Source organism: Meriones unguiculatus, chromosome 14 (genome assembly GCF_030254825.1).
Source record: "Meriones unguiculatus strain TT.TT164.6M chromosome 14, Bangor_MerUng_6.1, whole genome shotgun sequence".
Taxonomy (NCBI): domain Eukaryota; kingdom Metazoa; phylum Chordata; class Mammalia; order Rodentia; family Muridae; genus Meriones; species Meriones unguiculatus.
In genome coordinates, this window is record NC_083361.1 from 4,280,001 (window position 1) to 4,298,882 (window position 18,882).

At 61.0% G+C, this 18,882-nt stretch overlaps 1 protein-coding gene across 1 annotated transcript in view; it reads right to left on the reverse strand.

The window, feature by feature from the left end:
- The window catches only part of Ryr1 (ryanodine receptor 1), a 114,546-nt gene that overhangs the window by 63,585 nt on the left and 32,079 nt on the right, over positions 1 to 18,882 (reverse strand). Inside the window, exons 28-45 of the mRNA XM_060366575.1 lie at positions 15,854 to 16,248; positions 13,751 to 13,883; positions 13,184 to 13,344; positions 12,509 to 12,674; positions 10,117 to 10,203; positions 9,739 to 9,965; positions 8,291 to 8,903; positions 7,569 to 7,835; positions 7,081 to 7,281; positions 6,569 to 6,680; positions 5,437 to 5,583; positions 4,196 to 4,469; positions 2,872 to 2,986; positions 2,655 to 2,787; positions 2,151 to 2,245; positions 995 to 1,130; positions 553 to 739; positions 368 to 476 (exon numbers count right to left, since the gene is read on the reverse strand). Coding sequence (XP_060222558.1) covers positions 368 to 476; positions 553 to 739; positions 995 to 1,130; positions 2,151 to 2,245; positions 2,655 to 2,787; positions 2,872 to 2,986; positions 4,196 to 4,469; positions 5,437 to 5,583; positions 6,569 to 6,680; positions 7,081 to 7,281; positions 7,569 to 7,835; positions 8,291 to 8,903; positions 9,739 to 9,965; positions 10,117 to 10,203; positions 12,509 to 12,674; positions 13,184 to 13,344; positions 13,751 to 13,883; positions 15,854 to 16,248 — 3,558 coding nt within the window. The remainder of the gene's footprint in view (positions 1 to 367; positions 477 to 552; positions 740 to 994; positions 1,131 to 2,150; positions 2,246 to 2,654; positions 2,788 to 2,871; positions 2,987 to 4,195; positions 4,470 to 5,436; positions 5,584 to 6,568; positions 6,681 to 7,080; positions 7,282 to 7,568; positions 7,836 to 8,290; positions 8,904 to 9,738; positions 9,966 to 10,116; positions 10,204 to 12,508; positions 12,675 to 13,183; positions 13,345 to 13,750; positions 13,884 to 15,853; positions 16,249 to 18,882) is intronic.

Here is an 18,882-nt window from a genome sequence, read left to right on the forward strand (position 1 = left end):
TGGTGGAAATCAAGCCGCCGGGGCTGGGTTTGGAACTCGGGCTGTCCTCAACTCCCCAGTGCTGCCGTCTCCACGGGGTCATGGGTGTGTGTGGCAGGGTGCAGAGTGGCCCCGTCTCCCTGAAGGACCCCCTGTGTGCAGCCTCCCCGCCCCCACCGTGAGTGGTCTGGGTCTTCATCCCTGTCTACGGGACCGGACCCTGGGGGGGTGTTGGCCCCGATCCCGCCCGCGGCGAGCTCTCTCTCGGGACGTGCCCGCTGGATCCCGCCCGCGGCGAGCTCTCTCTCGGGACGTGCCCGCTGCCTGACGCTGAGGCTGAAGGCGGCCACGCGCACCCAGGGCCTCCCCGGCCGACCCCCAGGCTCACGTGCATCTCGGGCGCGCAGCGGCCCAGCAGGTCGATCAGGGCGGCGTAGAAGGACATGATGGCGTGCCCCAGGTGCACCCGGTTTTCCTCGGGGGGCTCCTCGCCGAAGCTGCGGAGGAGAAGGTGCCAGTGGGGCCCCCAGGGGCACGGGCGGCGGCCGCCGAGCGGGGAGGGGCGGGACTCACTGCTCACGGCGCCGGTCCCTGCGCACGCCCGGGCCGTCGCGCGCCGGGTCCTCCGAGATGCGGATGGCCTCTTCGATGGCGGCCAGCAGCCCCGAGCCCCCCTCACCCCGCAGGGCGGGCCCGAAGCACTCGGGCTTGCGGATCAGCAGCCGGACCACCACGTTGGCGTTCTCCTCCACGCTCTCACCTGCCCCGAGAGTTCCGAGAGCTCGTGGCGGGACCCCACGCAGCCCCAGGACCCAGCCCCGGAACACACCCCCGGAACCCAAACCCAGGACCCAGCCCCGACCCAGCCCCAGGACCCAGCCCCGGAACCCAACCCGGGACCCAGCACACCCAGGGCAGGGGCCCACCTAAGGGGACCCCGCCCAGAGGAGGCCTTCAGCTCTGTGGACGTCACCAGAAGGCTGGAGCCCTGCCCCCGCCCCTCCCCCCTCCTCACCGTTGACGAAGACGGCGAATCGCAGGAAGTCCAGGTAGCGCTCCCCCCCGCAGGGGTTCCAGCCGATGTCGGGGTACCCTTTGGCCAGGAGCATGGGGCAGCTCTGTAGGCCACACCCTGCCAGGTAGGACACCACCTGCCATGCGGAGAGGGAGCTCAGCCCGCGGCTGGCCACGCTCCTCCCCAGCCAGTCACCTCCCCTGAAGCCCCTCAGCCTGGCCCACTGCAGCCCCAGCAAGCTGACCTGCCTCATCCGCCTCCTCTCTGCTGTCCCCTTCCTGGGCGTCCTCATCCTAATCCGCCCCATGAACACGGGTCAGGCCATCCTTCCCCTGCCCAGCCCTGGCTCTGTCCCACTTGGGATACAATCCAGCATCGCACAGCGGCCCACAGGTCACGGGACTCCTCTCACGGCTCAGCCCTCGATGTCTCTGCCGCAGCCACAATGGGCTCTCGGGCTGGCCAAGGCACTGGCCCTCCCCTGGGTCTAGCTGGCTGCCCCGGTCATTCTGAGCTTTATTCAAACCTCTCTCTCTCTCTCCCTTTCTCTCTCTTTTAATTTTTCGAGACAGAGTTTCCCTGTGTGGCCTCGACTGTCCTGGACTTGCACTGTAGACCAGGCTGGCCTCGACCTCACAGAGATCTGCCCCTGCCTCAGAGTGCTGGGATTAAAGGAGTACACCGGCAGCCCTGGCTTTAAACGCTTTTAAAGATGAGCCCATCGATGCTCCACAGAAGTCCTGCTTACACACGGGCAGACTAAGTGACAGGGGTCAGAAGACACCGTCTCTTTCCCGGGCGAGGAATACTCGCTGACTCTAGTTGCTGAACTCCCCCTCCCCCATAGCCTCTCACTCAGCTTGACAAGCACCAAGGCCATGCAGCGGGGTTGTGGGGCCCAGCCTGGCAGTGTGGTCTATCGGGCAGTGTGGTCCAGTGGGCAGTGGGGCCCAGCGGACAGTGGGGCCCAGTGGGCAGTGGGGCCCAGCGGGCAGTGTGGCCCCCTATCCCAGCCCCTCTTGCACAGAGTGGAGGTGCCCCTGGCTGAAGGCCAGCCCCCTTCTGCCTGGGCCCCGGGACGCCCGGCATATGTCTGCACAGGGTGCCGGGGGCCAGCATGTGCCCACGGGCCTGGCCAGGCCTCCTCCCACAGCACCTTTTCCAAGTCTTGCTCTTGTAACGCCAGGGCCAGCTCGTTGTTGTCGATGACAGACGCGGCTGCCACATCCAGCGGCGTGGAGCCCTGCATGCCTGCGGGGACAGAGGGGTCAGGGTGGACGTCGTGGCGGACGGCCGCCTTCCCATAGGCAGATCCTTAAGGGCTGGGGTGCTGGGCGGCTGAGTCAGGGCAGCGGCCCCTCCTGACAGAGCAGAAAGCCCTTAGCCACTGAGCCGTCTCTCCAGCCCCCCACTCCTGATGGTGCCACCTCCTCTGGGCAGCCCTTCCTGACTGCCCCTTTCCCGGCAGGGGCTGAGGCCTCAGCTGGTCTGCGCTTTCGCATCCGCCTCTCGGGACTCTGTGTCCGGGACCGAACCCTCTTCTCCGGCTGCTCAGTGAGCTGGAGGCCGTAGGAGCCTCTGCGCCCCAGGTTTGGGTTCTGTTTGTTTTGGGTCTCCTGCGCTCCGCAGCTGAGGGTAACCCGGGCCCGGGGTCGCTCACCCAGGCCGATGCCGCTGTTCTCCAGCAGGTAGCTCAGGTGGTCGAACATGGAGCGCTGGTTCTGCCGGCTGATGCGGCAGAAGTAGCAGAGGAAGCGGCAGCAGCTCGTCACCATCTTGGGGAAGCGGATCTCCTGCGGGGAGCGGGCCGGGAGGGCCAGCGGTGAGCGCCCGCCCCTCGGGCCCTCGCCCAGCCCCCGCGCCCTCCGGCCCCGCACCTTTGACTCGCCGCCCCCGAGGACGTTCACCATGACCTCCATGACCGTCTCGTGCATGCCGAGCGCGCGCATCAGGTTGGGGTGCTGGTAGAAGACTTTGTTATTCATGATGTTCCTGTGAACAGGCCGAGGGGAGGTTAGTGCCGCCTGGGGGGGGCACATCCGGGGACACCCACGGTCGCCATGGTGATGACAGTCCGCCCTTTGTTTTTTCAGTTAGGTTTTGAGACAAGGTCTCACTCTGGTACCCCAGGCTGGCCTGGAGCTATGTAGCCCAGGCTGGCCCAGAATTCACAGTAATCCTCCTGTCCCAGCCCTTCCAAATACTGCCATGACAGGGACGAGCCCCCACCTGGCCCTGCCCTCATCCTCACACCCACTCTGGGAGCAGGAATTATAATCACGGGATTTCACAGACAAGGAAAGTGAGGTCTGGACCCACGGGGAGTTCACCTAGGGTGGACAGCTTTGCCACGTGCCCACGGCGCCATGTCTAATGAGGGCCCAGCTTAAGCAGGAGCGTAAAGGACGCGTTTGACAGAGCGCTCAGTGCCTCGGGACTTAACATGTGCTAAGACAGCTCTTACGCTGTATTTTCGTATGTGTGTGTGTAAGTGTGCCCCTCTGTGAGGTCATGTGTGCTGCGTGCGTGCAGGAACTAGAGTCACAGGCAGCTGTGAGCTGCCATGTGGGTGCTGGGAATGGAACCCGGGTCCTCTGGAAGAGCAGCCAGTGCTCTAACCACTGAGCCATCGCCCCAGCCCCTATATAGTTTTTAAAGAAACTACTCTTCATTTATTCACCTATTTATTTGCACGTATGAGGGGTGGGCACACGCATCCCACAGACAATTGGCCACTGTTGGTTGTCTCGTTCTACCCTCTGGGCCCTGAGGCTCGAACTCAGGTCCTCAGGCTGGCAGCAAGTCCCTTACCTGCTGAGCCGTCTCACTGGCGCAGTTATTAATATGTATTGTTATTCTGAGACAGGGTCTCACTGTGTATCCCGCGCTGGTCTAGAACCTCCTGTATAGCCCAGGATGGGCTGGAACTCAACATCCTCCTGCCTCAGCTTCCTGAGTGCTATTATGACAGGCCCCAGACATTGAGCTAGGGACACCCCAAGCGCTACCCTGTCCCTGTCAGCAGGTCCCGGAAGCCCCGTGGGCTCTCTGCGCGGTAGGCACCGTCATTCCTTTGTCCTGGCAGTGGGCTTTAAGCTCAGAAACAGCAGGTTGCCGGGAGTGACCAGGGCTTCCCGAGACTGGGCAGTGCCCCGGGAAGGACAGAGGGCTCCCGGCGGCCAGCTCCGGGGAGGCACTCACCCGATGCTCTGGATCATGAGGTTCTCCTCCTGCGGGCCCATCTGCACGATCAGCAGGGAGCGGATCTGGCCCAGGCACTCCAGCAGGCTCATGGTGTCCTCCACGGAGGACGGCGAGATGGTGTAGGCCCGGGGCAGGGCGCGCAGCAGCTCGCCCAGCCCGTCGTACTGCCGGTGCAGGAGGCTGAACATGGCGCGGACCAGCTCCGGGCTCTGCACGAAGTCCTCCTGGGCCCAGCGCACCACTGTGTGGGACACCAGCTCCTGCAGGGACTCTGGGGAGAGAAGGGGCGCGGGGCTGCACCTCTGAGGCAGAGGGGGCCCGTCCCTGTCACCAGCTGCCCTGCCTCCCCCTGCCACGTGCGCCTGGATCCAGGGACATTTTCTACTCAATCAATTTCTCCCTCCCTCCTTCCCTCCCTCCCTCCCTCCCTCTCTCTCCCTCCCTCCCTCTCTCTCCCTCCTTCCTTCCCTCTCTCTCCCTCCTTCCCTTCCTCTCTCTCCCTCCTTCCCTCCCTCTCTCCCTTCTTCCTCCCTCTCTCCTTCCCTCCCTTCCCTCCCTCCCTCCCATGGCTTCTGCAGCCAGCTGTCCATGAGTGTGCACGCATGCGCTCTCTCTCTGTAACAAAAACGGCAGGCTGCCGTGGCTCACATTTTGAATCTCAGCACTCAGGAGGCAGAGGCAAGAGGATTTCTGTGAGCTTGGTGCCACCCTAGTTTATATAGCAAGTTCCAAGTCTACATAATGAAATGTCCTCTCAAAATAAACAAACAAAAACCCAAACCATTTGCGTGTGGATATGTGCACCTCCTCAAGGTCATGGGTACGGAGTGTATGCTTCCGTGAGGTCATTTATGTGTACCGAGTGTGCAGGAACGGGGGTTACAGTGGCTGGGAGCCCGCACACGAAGCCCCCTCAGACAGGCCGTCTGGGGTGTGGCTAGCACAGCTCGCGCTGCGGAGCCCAACACTGAGCTCACGTTTCTAATGCACGTGATCACCTCACTGCATGTACTAGCGCCACGAGGAACAGGAAGCCACCTTGGTGCTGGGGCTGTCACCATCCCAGGGGAGATGGCCGGTGGGTGACAATGCCACCCGGCCAGCCACGCCTGGACAGCAGGACCCTGTCTCCAACAAACACCACCTTCCCCGCAACTGCTGAACTGCTGCTCCCTGTGAGCGCGGGTCTCACAGACAGAGCTGCCCGCCCAGCCACCCCTGGTGTCCCTGTTCCTCACGAGGTTTGGGCTCCTCCTGCGCCGGCTCCTCCTCAGGCTTCTCCTCTTTCTTCTTCACCAGCCGCACCTTCTCCAACAGGCTCATCAGGCGGCTGCCCAGGCTCGTCTCCTCCTCCGGCTCCTCCTCCTCTCCCTCCAGCTGGATCCCTGGAGGTGGTCAGGAAGGTACACGGTGTCACTCACTCACTCATCCATCTATCCATCCATCAGTCTGTCCATCCATCTGTTCGTCTGTCAGTTGGTCTATCCGTCCATCCATCCATCCATCCATCTGTCCATCCATCCATCCATCCATCTGTCAGTCCATTCATCCATCCACCCATCCATTTATTTTTTCATCCATTTTTCTTTAAAATCCTTATTACTTTGTGTGTGTGCGTGCATGCCAAAACATACAGTGGACATTTGTTTTCTTTTTTGACTATGTGGGTCCTGGGGTTGAGCTCAGCTTGCCAAGTTTGGTGGCAGCTATTTTTTTACCGGCTGAGACACCCTGGTGGCCGTACATCCCTGAATCTGTCAATCAGTTTGCACATCCCTCCAATCACCCACCTGGAACCAGCTCTTCGCACGCGCATCCCCCAGATATCCGCTTAGGTGCCCTCCTGACCGTGATCTGTCCAGTTGGCAGCACATCCCTCAACCAACCATTACACAGCACCAATACACGGAGTTTTTGTTTGTCAAGGGTCTCACCACGTAGCCCTGGCTGTCCCAGAACTCACTACATAGACCAGGCTGGCCTGGAACTCAGAGATGTGCCTGCCTTTGCCTCCCTGAGCTGGGATTAAAGGTGTGCACCACTATGGCCGGTTTAAAGATGTATTTATTTTTACTGGACTCTTGGGAATGTTTTGCCTGCATGTATGTCTGATCATCGTGTATCTGCACGAAATGGCCAGAAAAACCAGCTGGATGTTCTGAAACCAGTTACAGATGGTGTGAGCTGCCGTGTGTGTGTGTGTGTGTGTGTGTGTGTGTGTGTGTGCTGGGAATGGAGCTCATGCCCTTTGGAAGAGCAGCCAGTGCTCTTAACTGCTGAGCCGTCTCTCCAGCCCCTACAGGGGTGTTTAAGATCAGGGAGTCTTCAATATGGAGCCTTGGGGCGGGCTCTCCAACGGCCTCTGCTTACCACAGTGGGCCAGCAGGTCCTGGTGAAAGTTAAGCAGGTCCTCTCGGATCTCTTCAGGGAGCGGGCACTCTTCCTCATCCGCGCCATTCTTGAACTGCAGCAGCATGTTGATCTGCAGAAAGATTAAACACTGGAGTAAAGGCCTTCGACCTCAGGTCAGGGTCAGAGGTCACAGAGCTAACTGTAGGTCTCTCTCTGAGATTACGAGCCCAAATGTGAGTCAGCAAAGAATGCTTGGGAGACCAGAGGCAGAGGCTGGGGAAGGGGCGCGCTCAGTCTCGGTGGCTCCGCTTAGCTCATGAGGGTGAGAGGCAGATATGGGAGTTCAGGGTCAAGCAGCAGCAGCCTCAGCTGGGAGTGAGCAGAGCCCAGGCTGGGGCTGGGGGTGTGAGCAGAGCCCAGGCTGGGGGTGTGAGCAGGGCCCAGGCTGGGGCTGGGGCTGGGGGTGTGAGCAGAGCCCAGGCTGGGGCTGGGAGTGTGGGCAGAGCCTGGACTGGGGCTGGGGTGAGGACCTGCTCCTGGGGCGGAGAGCGGAACTCCCGGGTGCGCCGGGCCGTCTCTGCCGCGCTCATGGTGAAGGCCTTCATGAGCAGGCCGTAGCGGCCCCGCTGGTTGCCCTGCAGCTTGTCCACGTAGCGCTCCGCAAAGGCCGCCAGGGACTCCACGCGGTGCTGCAGCTCTTGGTCACAGAAATACTCCAGGAGGTGGCACATCTGGGGGGCGGGGAGGGGGCGGCCATGCCTGAAGCCTCTCGAGGCAGGAGGCCTTCCTTGGCGCCTTCCCTGCTTGCGCGTCCCTCTCCATGGCCTGGGTCCTTATGCCAGCCTCCTCCGTGGCCTCCTCTCACGTGGACACCAGGGAGATGGCGCCCAGCCCGCTCCACCCCGCTGCCTTCACCGCTCCCCATGGGCACTGGACGAAGGCCGGACCCGGCCTCCAGCACTGGGTGTTTTGGATCGGACGGACAGACAGACAGGGACAGCCGGGGACCCCAGCCCACCTGCAGCTTCACGGACTCGGGCAGCTTCATCTGCAGCAGCCCCTCCTCCAGCTCCTCCTTCTCCCCTGCTGCCTCCACCTCTCCTTTCTCCTCGTCCTCCTTCTCACCGGCCTCCTCCTCCTCGTCCTCCTCCTTCTCCTCCTCATCCTCCTCTTCCTCCTCTTCCTCCTCCTCCTCCTCCTCCACCTCTTCTTCCTCGGTGAACACTTCAGGCTCAATCATCTTCAGGATCTGCTTCACGTCCTCATCGCTGAAGACGCCCATCACCTGCGGGCCGAGGTTCAAGTCCTGCCCGGTGGCCTCCGAGCCCGCGCACAGGGCGCGAACCTCCTCCCCAGCCCTGCAGCACCCCCTGCCCAGGTGAGCGACCCTCTCCCGGGCCTGACCGCGGGTGACTGAGGATGCGCGCCCTGTACCCGAGAGAGCCCTAACAGGGCCTGGCGCGCAGCCAGGCTCCCGCGGGGAGGAGCGAGCGGGGAGGAGCGAGCGGGGAGGAGCGAGCGGGGAGGAGCGAGCGGGGAGGAGCGAGCGGGGAGGAGCGAGCGGGGAGGAGCGAGCAGGGGGCCTGGCTAGCCGGGGAGCTGAACGGGCAGACTGAATCACAGACATGTGCAGGCTGAGTGCGTGAGGGGACGAGGGAGGAGGACACGGTGGCGGGACCGTCACCGCCCAGCTCGAGCGTGAACGAACCAACGGGTGGAGGACGGAGGTGGGGGGCTTACCAGGAGGGTGGACACCAGCTTGAGCACCGGCACGAACTGGAACTCCACGGAGCCGCCGACGGGGTCGCGGGCGTGCTGGCCGCCGTCCCGCACGGCCTCGCCCAGCATCCTCAGGGCCTTGTCGCGCAGGGCGTCGAGGGGGATGGCGGGGCTGAGGCGGGCGGGCGCCTCGGCGGCGCCGGCGGCCGGCGGGGCGGCCACGGAGCACGGGGGCGAGAAGTGGTGCGGGGGCCGCAGCGACGTGGACACGCCCACGCCGGGCAGCCCGTGGCGCCGCGGCCCGCGCTCGGCGCCGCGGCCCGGCGGGAAGAGCGCGATGGCGCGCGTGGCCGGCGTGAGCGGCACCACGTACTCGGCCAGCATGGAGCGCCGGGTGCGGCACGCGCTCTCCAGGTGCATGCCCAGCAGCAGGTCGTAGTAGCCGGCGCGCAGCGGCCCCGGCAGGTGCGCGTCCTCCAGCGCGTGCAGCAGCTGCGCCTGGTCCACGTGGCTGCACAGCGCGTGCGCCACGCGGTTGTTGCCCAGGGCGCACACCGAGCGGTAGAGCGAGAGCGTGTGCGAGTGGAAGCGCTGCAGGTCCAGCCGCTCCGACAGCTCCAGGATGTCCATGCTCCTGCAGCAGAGGCCGAGCCGTCAGGGGCGCGGGCCCCGCCGCCCGGACCAGGCGCCTCCCCGCGGTCCTGCCGGTGACCCACGGGGTCCTCCCCACCTCACACGGGGGGTCCCGGAACCGCCTGAGGCTCTGGCGTCTCCGGGACAGCGGGAGACGCCCGGTCACCCCTGAGTGCCCCGGACAGAGCCTGAGCCCTCGGCGGCATGTCCCGGCGCCCCGGTTCTATGGGAGGGAGCCAGCCTGAGTGACTTCCGGAGGACGGGCCAGGTGTGGTGGGGGACACTTGGGAGACGGAGGAGGAAAATCAGGTGTTCGAGGCCATCGGCGGCTATGCAGCCAGTTTAAGGCCAGCCTGGGCTACATGAAGCCTTCTCTTAAGACCTTAGGGGAGATCTCTTCTCAATTGATAGTAACTTTTAAAATATTTTGAGAGCTCGGGCTAAGGGCCTGGTGGAGGAGCACCTGCCTAGCATCGCACACACAAAACATTTTAACATCTATGTGAGCACGCTTCGGGGCGCCAGGGTCCCCCGGGGTGGGTTCTCCATCTCCACAAGACACGTCCGAAGTCCCCCTTAGTGGGTATGGAGGTCCGGGAACCCATCCAGTCCCTTCTGAGACATGTTGGGGGGGGGGTCTGAGCCTTGTCTGGACGAATTAGGGACTCTACAGTGTGATCTGGGCTCCCTGTCCTCCCCCGGGGTGAAGATGAGGTTGGCCAGGGTGGACCTAGGGCACGGGGGGGGGCCCTTGGAATCGGGGTTCCCTGACTGGGGCCTCCCCTACCACGCGGAGCCCTGGGGCTGGGCCAGCACTGAGCCGGGGAGGCCCTGACCTGTTCTCCTCCGGGATGTGCAGCGCCATCATCATCAGCGGCTCCTGGCACTGCACAGCCCAGCCCAGCCGCTCCCCAGCGCGGCGCGTGTCCACGTGCAGGAAGTGGTTGGGCATTCGGCTCCAGGAGACGGGCGTCAGCATCTGCACCTCCAGCCGCGGCGGGCACTGAGGGGCCGGGTTCTTGCGCTCGCTCAGGAACATGGCGGCTGACAGCGGCATGATGTTCTGGGGGCGGGGAGGGAGGGCGGCTCAGGATGCGCGGTCCTCCCGGCCCCGCGCGGGCACCCTCTGTGCGCCCCTGGCCCAGGCCTGCTTCCACACTGCCCCCCTGCCCCCTGCCCCCCTGCCCCCTGCCCCCTGCCCCCTGCCCCCTTGCCTTCTGCTTCCCCAGCTCAAACTGGATCACGTTCTGGTGGGTGGGCAGGACAAAGACGGCAGGAAACAGCTTGGTGTTGGGTTCCACCTGGCCAGGGAGAAGAGCGCAAGGTGTGAGCGCAGGTGGGCTGGAGGCAGCGTCACTCTGCGGGGGTCCAATTGTGTAGACCACAGCTGGGCGCTGGAGGTCCACACGGCTGTGACCCTGGGGTGGGGCCACCTGACGCTGGAGGTCCACATGGCCAGAGGTGACCCTGGGGTGGGGCCACCTGACACCGGAGGTCCACACGGCTGTGACCCTGGGGTGGGGCCACCTGACGCAGCCAGGCCAAGCTTCTCCAGCTCCCGTGGAGCAACCTGTCAGCTACATGTCTGTGCTCGCCACGGTCCCTTCAGGAGTGCCTTTCCCTAGTCAGAAGCCACAGTGTCCCCTGCCTGTCCTCCGCTGACCCTCCCTGTGGAGCCCCTCCCCCACAGGACACTGGTGAGGGGCAGCCTTGCCAGAACCAAACCGTAGCTGCGCCTGGAGATCCCCCAGGTCACAGGAGAAGCAAAGGCCAAGAAAAGCGTTAGAATGGCAACCCAGGGGCTGTAGGCAGCGAGGCGGGGCTCTCACGGGTATACACAGACACACACACACACACACACACACACACCCCTGAAATCTCAGTGAAATACAGAGTCCCACGGGTCGGAGAAGGGCCCGACACTCTGCAGCTCTAACTGAACTCCAGCTGACGCTGGCCAAGGAGCCAAGGCTGGGGCACAGACAGCCCGGGTCCCTCATCAAATGCAGAACAGAGGGAGGGGCTGAGGGGAGGAGGGAGAGAACGAGAGCGGTGTGCACTGGCACACCTGTAATCCCAGCCCCTGGGAGCTGCAGGCAGAAGGGTCGGGAGTTCAAGGCCATCCCGAGCTAACATGGTCCAGCCTAGGGTACATAAGACCCCATCTTTAAAAAGGAAGGAAGGAGAGAAGGCACTATGTGAGATTTAAGGGACACAGGGCTTTGATCAAAGATTCAGCCTCGCTTAGACTCTGGCTCAAACAAGGACGTCCTGAGACAGTTTTAAGACCGTCGCAGAACTCTGCCCACGAAGTAGGTATTTGGCGGCAGTCAGAACAGCTAGGAACGCTCCTCTTTTCAGTGATGGCACTATTGTGCTTTTGCCTCTTAAAAATAATCTTTCTCTTTTATAAAGAGATGAAACTACGTGATGTTGGCAGTTTCTTTCAGACTCCTCCAGCGGAGGCGGAAGAGTAGGCGTAGAGATGAAGTGAGATGGGCCGGGAGTGGGCGGTGGTGGAAGCTGGTAATGCGAGGCTGGTGGCTCATTATGCCATCCCGCTTCTGTATCTTTCCCGAGTTCTCCGCTTAAAATAAAGCTTTGTCAGCTGAGCACAGTGGCACAGGCCCGTGAGCCTAGCAGCTGGGGAGTAGAGGCAGGGGGATCAGGGATTTCGGTCATCCTTGGCTACACGGTGAGGTTAAGGCCAGCCTGGGCAATGTAAGATCTAGTCTCATAAAATAATAAAACAGGGACTGGAGAGCTGGTTCAGTGGCTGAGAGCACTTGTTGCTCTTGCAGAGGACCCAGGTTCGATTCCCAGCACCCACTCGGTGGCCACAACCATATGTAACTCCAGCTCCAGGGGATCTGCTGCCTTCCGACCTCCGTGAGTACCACGCATGCACACGGTGCATTGACATACATGCAGGCGACACACCCATACATATATCTAATAAATAACTAAACCGCTCAAGGAGGAGCTCCACTTCAAGGTACCTCTAAAACTAAAAGTGACAATAAAAAATGAAAATGTTGTGAAGACTGCCTTAGATGGGCTAAAGGACGGGTAGGTCAGACATAGATATATATACACGTGGGTGGCAAAAATCAATACGGAGTTCGGTGGTGGGCTTATAAATAGGGAACTACAGCCAGGCATGCCTGTAATCCCAGCACTCGGGGAGGGAGAGGCAGGCGGATCTCTGTGAGTTCGAGGCCAGCCTGGTCTACAAAACGGGTATAAGACAGCCAGAGCTACACAGAGAAAAACCTTGCCTCAAAAAACCAATAAATAAAATAATGGAGTTACTGTCCAATTTCTTCAGTGTCTTAAAATACACGTGAGTGTTTAAATAATAATAATATGCTAAAAAGGAAAAATTCGCTTGAAGATTCTGGCCCGTGTTAGCTAACTGGTGAGAAGGGGGATGGCTGGTGTTACCCAGCCCCCGAGGGGGTCTGCAGACCTCTCTTCTATGCCAAGGCTGTGGCGTCTCCTCCTCCTGGGCATGGTTCAACTAAACAGTCTAGGAATGGGCCCGTTTCCTCTCTCAGGGTCTGACCTCAGGGGCTACTATAAAGGCCTCCAGAGGGCTGGGCTCACCTGGAAGAAGGTGTTGCTTTCTTTGCCGTTAGCTGTGAAGGTCATCAAGCCGGTGGCCAAGTCCACCAGGCAGCCAATGACGAGATCCGTGTGGCTGATCCGGCCTTGCTGTCCAGGACTCACAAAATCCCCACCCCACACCATGTAACAGTTGCTACACTTGAGGCTGGAAAAGACAGGCGTGGTTATGGCGCGCCCCTCAGCCCGGGAACCCTGGATGCCCTCCCCCACACACCCAGAATACTGTGACTCAGAACCCCGCTCCCACCCCCCATCACCTGCAGACTGAGCCCCCAAACCCCTCACCCCAGACCCCAGGGCCCCAGAGCTAGAATCCATAGGTTCATGTGGGCATCCTGGGAAGAGCAGTCAGAAGAACAGGGGAAGAGAGGAAGAATCAGGGTGGAAGTCAGAAAAGATGGAGGGGAAATGGGAGGTGATGAAATAAAGGAGAATAAAAGACAACAGAAACAATTAGTAAGCAAAGGAAAGAGAGAGAGAGAGAGAGAGAGAGAGAGAGAGAGAGAGAGAAAAGGCTCTGAAGAGGGCGCCCTGATTCCTCTTGTTCCGGAAGGTTCTCGGGAACCCTGTGAGGCAGCCCCTAAGCTGGTGTCTGGAGCCCGCTCCTCCCAGGCCGTCCTCCCCCTGCACACAGCACCCCGCTCTGGCCCGCACCTGCTGTGGACATTGCCTTGCTCGTCCCCCATGGTCACTGTCACCGCCCGGACCTTGCTGAGGTCGAAGTTCATGTCGTGCTGATGGTAGTCAGGGGTGACCCAGCCCACCCACACGCAGCTGGGCTCCTGACCAGCGAAGACCCTCACGGAGTAATAGTACTGGGGACACAAAAGGACTGGGGGTCAGTCGGGAAAACGGCCTTTCTTGCGACTCTCCATCCGCTTCATGGCTCTTCCGGGGCTTGACTGAGGAAGCGGCAGTCCTTCCGCTAGAAGGCCCCGGGCTTGAAATGACTCAGCGGGGGACACCCGGATAGCCCAAGACCCCAAATGCTAAGATTCGTTTTCATTGCTCTTTCCCTCCCCACGAGTTACAGGAGTTCGCCTATACCCTCAGTGAGCCCCTGCCGTCCCCAGGTCACTAACGCATGAACACAGGATTGCAAAGCATTGCATCCAAGCGCACTGGGGCATCTCGGCTATGAGGATGACATCCCCGAACTGGGAGTTTGGGTTTCCCTGCCACGCTGAGGGGTCTCCCGAGCCGAAGGTTCTAGGCCCGCACCGTGGTGGTGTTGAGGATGATCTCAGGGTCATCGCGGTTGTCGGCGGGCACCACGTCGCGAGGGAGGCGGGGGAGGGCGGGGGTGCTGGGTGGCTGGGTCATCATGGCGACCTTCTTGGCCTTGAATAAGAACCTGGAGGTCAGAGGAGAGTCCGCCGTGAGATGCCGCCGCTAAACCCAGCCCCCGCGCTCCCCCCACAGCCAGCATGTCGCCCATCTGCCTGGGCACTCCTCCTTCCAACACCAGCAGCCTGCCCCTGGGGGCAGGGGTTCCTGGCGCCCGGCCCAGTCTGTTCTGCAGGCGCCGTGTGCTGGCCTTGTGGGTGTGGGCTGTGCACAGCCAAAGAGGGCAACCGAGAGCTAAGTGTGCTGGGCCCTAGGGAGGTGAGACAAGAGGGTTGGGAGTTCAAAGCCATCCTCAGCTTTGCAGCGAGTTTGAGGCCAGCCTGGGCAGTAAAAGAAAGAGGGAACCGGAAACATGGAGGTCCTCTTTGGGAACACACAGGCGGTTCCCCTAAATCAACATTAGCCTTTTGTGTTCAGTTTGTGTGTGTGTGTGTGTATGTGTGTGTGTGTGTGTGCACACGCATGCACGCACACATATTCATGTTTGTGCACATGTGTGCAGGTGTGTGCATGCATGTGGAGTCCAGAGGATAACCTTGGGCCCACAGGAGGTGACTCCCACCATGTTTTATGAGACGGCAGGGAGTTTGTTTGCCTGAGTAGGCTAGGCTGGCTAGCTGGTGAACCCCAATAACCTGCCTGTATCTACCCCCACCCCAGCCCTGGGACTGCAAGTTTGTACTACCACCCCTGGCACTATTATGTGGGTTCTGGGGGTCAAACTGAAGCCCCATGCTTTCAAGGCTAACACCACCGAATTACCCTTGCACTCACAGAGATCCGCCTGCCTCTGCCTCCCTGAGTACTGGGATCACAGGAGTGTGCCACTGTGCCTAGGGTGTTTGTTGTTGTTGTGTTTGTTTGTTTTGAAAGATACATTTTCTTTACAAAATTATTTATTTATTATCTATACAGGGTTCTGCCTGCATGTGCGCCTGCATGCCAGAAGAGGGCACCAGATCTCACTACATAGATGTTTGTGAACCACCATGTAGGTGCTGGGAATTGAACTCAGGGTCTTTGGAAGCGCAGCCAGGCCTCCTAACCTCTAAGCCGTCTCTCCAGCCCCCACACCCATTTTAATTGTTGTTTGTTGGTTTTTGAGGCAGGGTCACTGTATAGCCCAGGCTGGTCTGGGATTCCCTAGAGACCAGTCCTCCTGCCTCTGCCTCTGCCTCTGCCTCTGCCTCTGCCTCTGCCTCTGCCTCTGCCTCTGCCTCTGCCTCTGCCTCTGCCTCTGCCTCTGCCTCTGCCTCTGCCTCTGCCTCTGCCTCCCGAGCACTGGGCTTAAAGGCGTACATCACTGCGCCTGGCTCAAGTCAGTTTTGGGAGCCTCACTGAAGACTGAATGGACCCCAACCTAGAGGAGCACTCTGTGTCCTCGGAGGCCCAGGGAGGAGCTCCAGTAAGCCTGATAGGATAAGTGTGCGCAGCTAGTACCTCCACCACCATCACCTCCACCACCACGCCTGGACTCTCTCTCCAGCAGAGGGTGCCTTTCCAAGCCTACCAACTCGGTGAGGTGTGTCCCCACTAAAACACCGTCTGAAGTTTACCCCTACATCCCTTAACGTGTTGTGGTGGTGGAAGTGATGGTGGAGGTGATGGTGGGGGTGGGGGTGATGAGGTTGGGGTGGGGGTGATGGTGGAGATGATGGTGGTGGAGGTAGTGGTGGTGGAGATGATGGTGGTGGAGGTGATTGATGGAGGTGGTGGAGGTGATGGTGGTTCACGTTCACGGAGCACGGGGCCCACCCGGTCCTGGGGATAACAATTGCCCAGGCTGCGGGGTAGGGTCTCCAGTTTCAAACCAAAGTGGGAATGGCAGCACCCGCCCGAGAAGAGATGGCTCCGTGCTCTCACCTCAGCACAACTGGGCCCCTCTGGGGCGCCATGGAGACTAAGCTGAGTAAGGGGGATCCCAGGCAGACTCTGAGTCCCCCCCCCCCCGCGCCCCAGCTCCAGGCTCTGACTCACCCTCTCTTCTTGTTCTTCTCGGTGGTCGCGTCTTTCTCATTCTCCGCCCTCGCAGGCTGGGCCTCGCCCCCCGCCTGGGCAGCGCCGCCGGGGGCCCCCTCCTTGGCAGTTCCGTCCTTGCCCCCCTCGGCCTCGCCCCAGCCTCCCGCGGAGCGGCGCAGGTTCTCGTAGTCGGGATCGGGCTCCGCGGCCCGGGCCTCGTCCTCGGCGGGCGGCTGCAGGCCGGGGGAGGCGAGCGGCGTGGCCCCGGCGGTGCAGCGGAAGTGCTGGTGGAACTGGACGGGAAGGCTGAGCCGGAGGAACAGCATCTCCACCAGGCTGTTCTGCGAGCCCCAGGTGCGGTGCGTCAGGCGCAGGCAGGGGGGCGTGTCCACCGTGCCGTCCATGCGGGCCACCTGGGAGGGAAGGGGGCGCTCGGAGCCGGGCTTGAGGGCTGGGCCGGCCCTGCCCACGCCTTCGAGGCTGGGTGTGGGCTGTCTGGGGTGACATTACCGGCCTCTCGAACACACAGCCTCGGAAGGGGGTCCTACACGCCATCACCCGGAGGGGGTGTCGGGGCCCACCCCTGCGCCAGAGTGAGACCCCGCGTGTGCATTCAACGCCAGCGCCACCCAGGCATCCGTCCATCTGCCCCAGCGCGCGTGCGTCCATCCATGTTCACACACACACACACACACTTGAGCATCACCATCCGCCCACTCAGCCATGCGTAATCCACCCATCATCCATATACCCCGGGAGCTCCTGCCGTGCTCCAGGCACCGTTCTAGGAGCCAGAAACACACCAGTAAACACAACGGGGGACCTGCGGGGACCCGGCAGGGACCAGCTCAGGAGGGTCGGCGTCAGACAGGTGGAGGTTTGTGAATACTCATGCGCAGAAAGTGTGACCACCACGACGACACGCTATCACGATGGATTTTCGCAGACGGAACATTCCCGGGCTCCCGGCACCCAGACGCAGAAATGGACCAAGGTTCCCGGGAGCCGCTTGACCAGTCTGGCTTAAATAACGGACAGGACCCAAAAGAGTCCTGTGTGCTGTGTGTTCCAAACAGACTCAGGATTTGTGTGTGCGCGCGTGCATGTGAGCGTGTGTACGTGTGTACGCACATGTTGCTGGAGGTGGGAGCCTGGGATTTGTACATGCGAGGCAAATGATGCCCCACCAGGCTGAACTGTTATGAGGCTTGGGGTTATGAGTCAGGGCCTCACCGTATGGCCCAGGCTGGCCTCAAACTCTTCACCCTCCTGCTTCAGCTTCCTGCTGCTGGGATCCCCCAACCCAGGTTTCTGGCAGGTGTTGTAGAAATCAATCCACAGGCTGTGGGGGTGGGGTTGATCTCCCCAGTTCCAAATCCTTCCTGGTGCTCTGTGCTCCTCCGTATCTGGAGAAGCTCCCCAGGGTGTGCCTGGGAACCCTGCTCCTGGGTGCCGGCTGTTTGTCTCTTTCCTTCTTCTTAGGAACCTTTGCCATTGTTCCATGAAGACAAGGTGACTCCCTCCCGTGACCAGGAGGAGCGCTGCCTGCTCTGGAATGCTCTGTGGCTGGACTCCCGCAGCCCGTGCTCCATGGGCTTGACTTGGTGTTTGTGAGGCCACATGTTTCTGCGTGTTTCTGTTTCCTCATCCTCGCTGCTCTAACAGCCAGTTGTCTGGGTCGCCCGGCTCCCTGCCAGATCACATACACTCCACCTCCCTTCCATCCTCCCTCACCATCACCTCCAACACCACGCCTGGACTCTCTCTCCAGCAGAGGGTGCCTTTCCAAGCCTACCAGCTCAGGGAGGCGTGGCCTCACTAAAACACCATCTGAAGTTTACCCCTACATCCCTTATCGTGTTGTGGTGGTGGAAGTGATGGTGGAGGTGACGGTGGTGGTGATGGTAGAGGTGATGGTGGGGGTGGGGGTGATGAGGTTGGGGTGGGGGTGATGGGGGTGTGGAAGTGATGGTGGTGAAGGTGATTGATGGAGGTGGTGGAGGTGATGGTGGTGGAGGTGGTGGAGGTGATGGTGGTGGAGGTGGTGGTGGTGGAGGTGGTGGTGGTGGAGGTAGTGGTGGTGGAGGTAGTGGTGGTGGAGGTAGTGGTGGTGGAGGTGGTGGAGGTGATGGTGGTGGAGGTGGTGGTGGTGGAGGTGGTGGTGGTGGAGGTAGTGGTGGTGGAGGTAGTGGTGGTGGAGGTGGTGGTGGTGGAGGTGGTGGTGGTGGAGGTGGTGGTGGTGGAGGTAGTGGTGGTGGAGGTAGTGGTGGTGGAGGTGGTGGTGGTGGAGGTGGTGGTGGAGGTGGTGGAGGTGATGGTGGTGGAGGTGATGGTGGTGGAGGTGATGGTGGTGGAGGTAGTGGTGGTGGAGGTGGTGGAGATGATGGTGGTGGAGGTGGTGGTGGTGGAGGTGGTGGTGGGAGTGGAGGTTGTTTTGTTGTTGGTCTGCTGTTTGGTTTTGAGATAGGGTCCTGCTGTGTGGCTCTAGCCCAGAACTCTCTGTGTAGACCAGGGTGGCTTCAAACACGGTGATTCACCTGTCTCTGCCTCCCAAGCGCTGGGATGAATGTCACGCCAGTTTTTGTTATTTCTGGGACTGGGTCTCATGTAGCCTAGGCTGGCCTCAAACTTACTGTGCAGACAAAGATGCCCCTGAACATTGGACCTCCCTCCCTGCCTCTACTCCCAGGTGCTGAGGTTAACGGGCACGTGCTGCCAACGCTGGTTTTGCTGTTTGGTCACTTGTTGATTACAGAGAGAAAAACAGCAACGGGGAGCAATCTGACAGAGTCCCCGCAAGCAGCCCGAGGCTCCGGTTGGCTTAGCTGTTCTGTGGGATGCTGAGATGCTCCAGACTGTCTGCAGATGCCCGGATGAATGGCCCCTTGTAAGACGGCAGTGTTCGTGTCTAGCTCACGCCCAGCCTCCATACACTCTTTACACAGTTCCTAGCTTCTCCAGCGCTGTGACCAACCTGGCACACGCTAGGCAAGCATTCCACCACGAAGCTGCGTTCCCAGCCTTTCTCTCCGTGCTTTAAACATTCG